Source organism: Bactrocera dorsalis, chromosome 1 (assembly GCF_023373825.1).
Source record: "Bactrocera dorsalis isolate Fly_Bdor chromosome 1, ASM2337382v1, whole genome shotgun sequence".
Taxonomy (NCBI): Eukaryota; Metazoa; Arthropoda; class Insecta; order Diptera; family Tephritidae; genus Bactrocera; species Bactrocera dorsalis.
In genome coordinates, this window is record NC_064303.1 from 79,674,376 (window position 1) to 79,676,927 (window position 2,552).

The 2,552-nt window shown below is 34.1% G+C and overlaps 1 protein-coding gene across 1 annotated transcript; it reads left to right on the forward strand.

The window, feature by feature from the left end:
- The first annotated feature begins 1,516 nt into the window (after positions 1 to 1,516).
- LOC105227200 (ATP-dependent RNA helicase glh-1) lies at positions 1,517 to 2,254 on the forward strand. The gene has a single exon (XM_011206431.4). The coding sequence runs from the start codon at positions 1,577 to 1,579 to the stop codon at positions 2,072 to 2,074; it is 498 nt and encodes a 165-aa protein (XP_011204733.1). The 5' UTR covers positions 1,517 to 1,576; the 3' UTR covers positions 2,075 to 2,254.
- The last annotated feature ends 298 nt before the right edge of the window (positions 2,255 to 2,552 follow it).

Below are 2,552 nucleotides of genomic sequence, written 5' to 3' on the forward strand. Positions count from 1 at the left end.
ATCGCAGTTCGTTCCAACATTTGCGAAAATGTAGTGAAAAGAAAGGCGGAAAAACTTGACTCGAGTTACAGGAGCCAAAAGAGAATTTGCCGCCAATAACGACAAAATGTTTCCGTCGTTCCCACGACAGTCGGGTCTACGTAAGTGGAACAGACCCGGACTACGACAACAACAACGACTTTTGAACGTCGACTTAGTTGCGATCGCAATAGCAATATAAAATCACTGTGATTTAAAAATAGCAATCACTGAAATCACAGATATCGAAAAATCACAATATCGCTCATCTCTACTTTACAGTAGGAATAATGTATGTATTGTATATGTACATATACATATATAATATTAAGTTCGCGACAAGAAGAAAGAGAAATGAAAATGAAATATTCAACTGTAAAATAAACATAGAAATTGAATATTAACATATTAAAATATATACATGGGCAAGGGTTACCAATACTGCAAACTATATTAATGAAATCAGGAAGCCTTTCTTGCTAATAATAATGTGTCTTGATGCCGCCTATACCTATGTATGTATGTATGATATGTATGTAATATAAAGACTTTAAAACTTTGTTTTATATCGTGTATATCGGTCAAAATGGAAGATAATTTATTTAGAAACATTAAGTGAACGCATAATCTTAGATAGACAATAATTTGGTGGTGAAAACGATTCACGAATTAACCCAGCGCCTTAGGTTATATGTATGTAATGGGTTTAGAATTTTAGTGGTCTTTGTTCCGAATATATTTTAATTAAGTGTATTCTTTAGTTTAGGGCTAAATATAGTGATTTAATAAAATTAAGTGAACACATTTTGTTGACTACTAAATCGTTTGAAGCAAACCCACTTATTTCCAATACAATAATTTCCTTACATTTCAATTAATACTTACGTATAGAGTTTTGAAAACACATGCAAATATTATCCCGAATTTAATTCCTGCAAATTATGAAAGTAAAAAATATTGCAAATGTGTACTATTTCGTCGATATGCTAAAAACCAAAAACATTTAAAAGTGTGTGGAAACTAAAATACGATCACTAGAACTTTATCTTTATTTCTTTCAGTACTAACCATCGATAATAGTTTTCTTAATTATTTCACCTATAAGAAAATATTATTGCTTAATCGATAAGAAATGCAACCTAACATAAGAAATTTTTGAATAATTCACAAAGTATTCAATTTGAGTGGTGAATCTAGTTTTGAAGAAACATTGTATAATTACTATCGAGAGATTAATGTACGTAAGTATACTGGTATTGGTATTGGAACATGAATATAGGGAGATTTGAAATGTAGTTTTTACTTCTTTGTTTGTTTAACTTAACTTAACACGCACAAACGCGTTCACGAGCTTTTCAAATGAATCTGAAGCCGACAGAAGATCACACAAATAAACAAATATTAACATATATACATAAATGTCTTATATACACTGAAATTGGAAAATACAACTATATTCCCCTCACTTTTGCTATAAAAAAGCTGCCGTTGGCCAAAATTGTGTTAGTTTAATTTTGTTAACGAGACTTAGTAGATAGTATCAGAATTTCTCCACACAATGAAATTGTTTGTCGTCCTTTCAGCAATCGTAGCGGTTGGTTGTGCTATGCCGCAATTCGGCGGCGCCAATGCTAACTCTGAGGCCAGTGCGAATTCTGAAGGAGGTTTCGGAAACCAACCTGGTTATGGTGGTGGCTTTGGCGGAAATCCTGGCTTTGGAGGCGGTTTTGGTGGAAATAATGCCTTTGGTGGCGGTTATGGTGGAAATCCTGGTTTTGGAGGCGGTTTTGGTGGAAATCCTGGCTTTGGCGGCGGTTATGGCGGAAATCGTGGATTCGGGGGAGGTTTCGGTTACAATCCCAGTTATGGTGGTGCGCCTAGCTTTGGCAATTCCAATTCCAAAGCCGATGCCAGTGCCAGTGCTAATTCCAGCGGCGGTGGATTCGGTGGAAGTTCTGCCAATGCAGTCGCTGATGCTAGCTCTAATGGCTTCGGTGGTGCCAATTCCAACGCCAACGCCAACGCAAACGCCATTGCAAACAGCTTTGGAAAATAAAGTAATTTAAATATAAATTATGAATAAATCCCTCTATAATGTGCTCATTTTCTCGTATCGCGCATTGAATTTTGCTACATTTCTGGCTGCTCAACGCTATACTAGGATATAATTAATTTATTTTTATTGCGAATATAAGGAATGTGGAGAAAATAAATAAAAGATCTATAATTTAACAAATCCTGTGTGTATGAAACTTATTCGAAATTCAAGGATAAATAATCTTTTTTGATTACGCTGAATTTCAAAGGAAATGAAAATCAAAAAGGGTGGCCAACATTATATACACATTTCATGGTTTTGTGAGTGAAAATATCTGCTCCTTTATTGTGACGATATCAACAGCCTTTACGAAAATTTTTAATTATATTTCCTTTACTTAGCTATTGGATACAATTTCTTCCTTTTACTTTTATAAATTTCATGAAGAATATATTGCTCGTAATTGATCAATACCATTGTAACTACTTATGTTGTC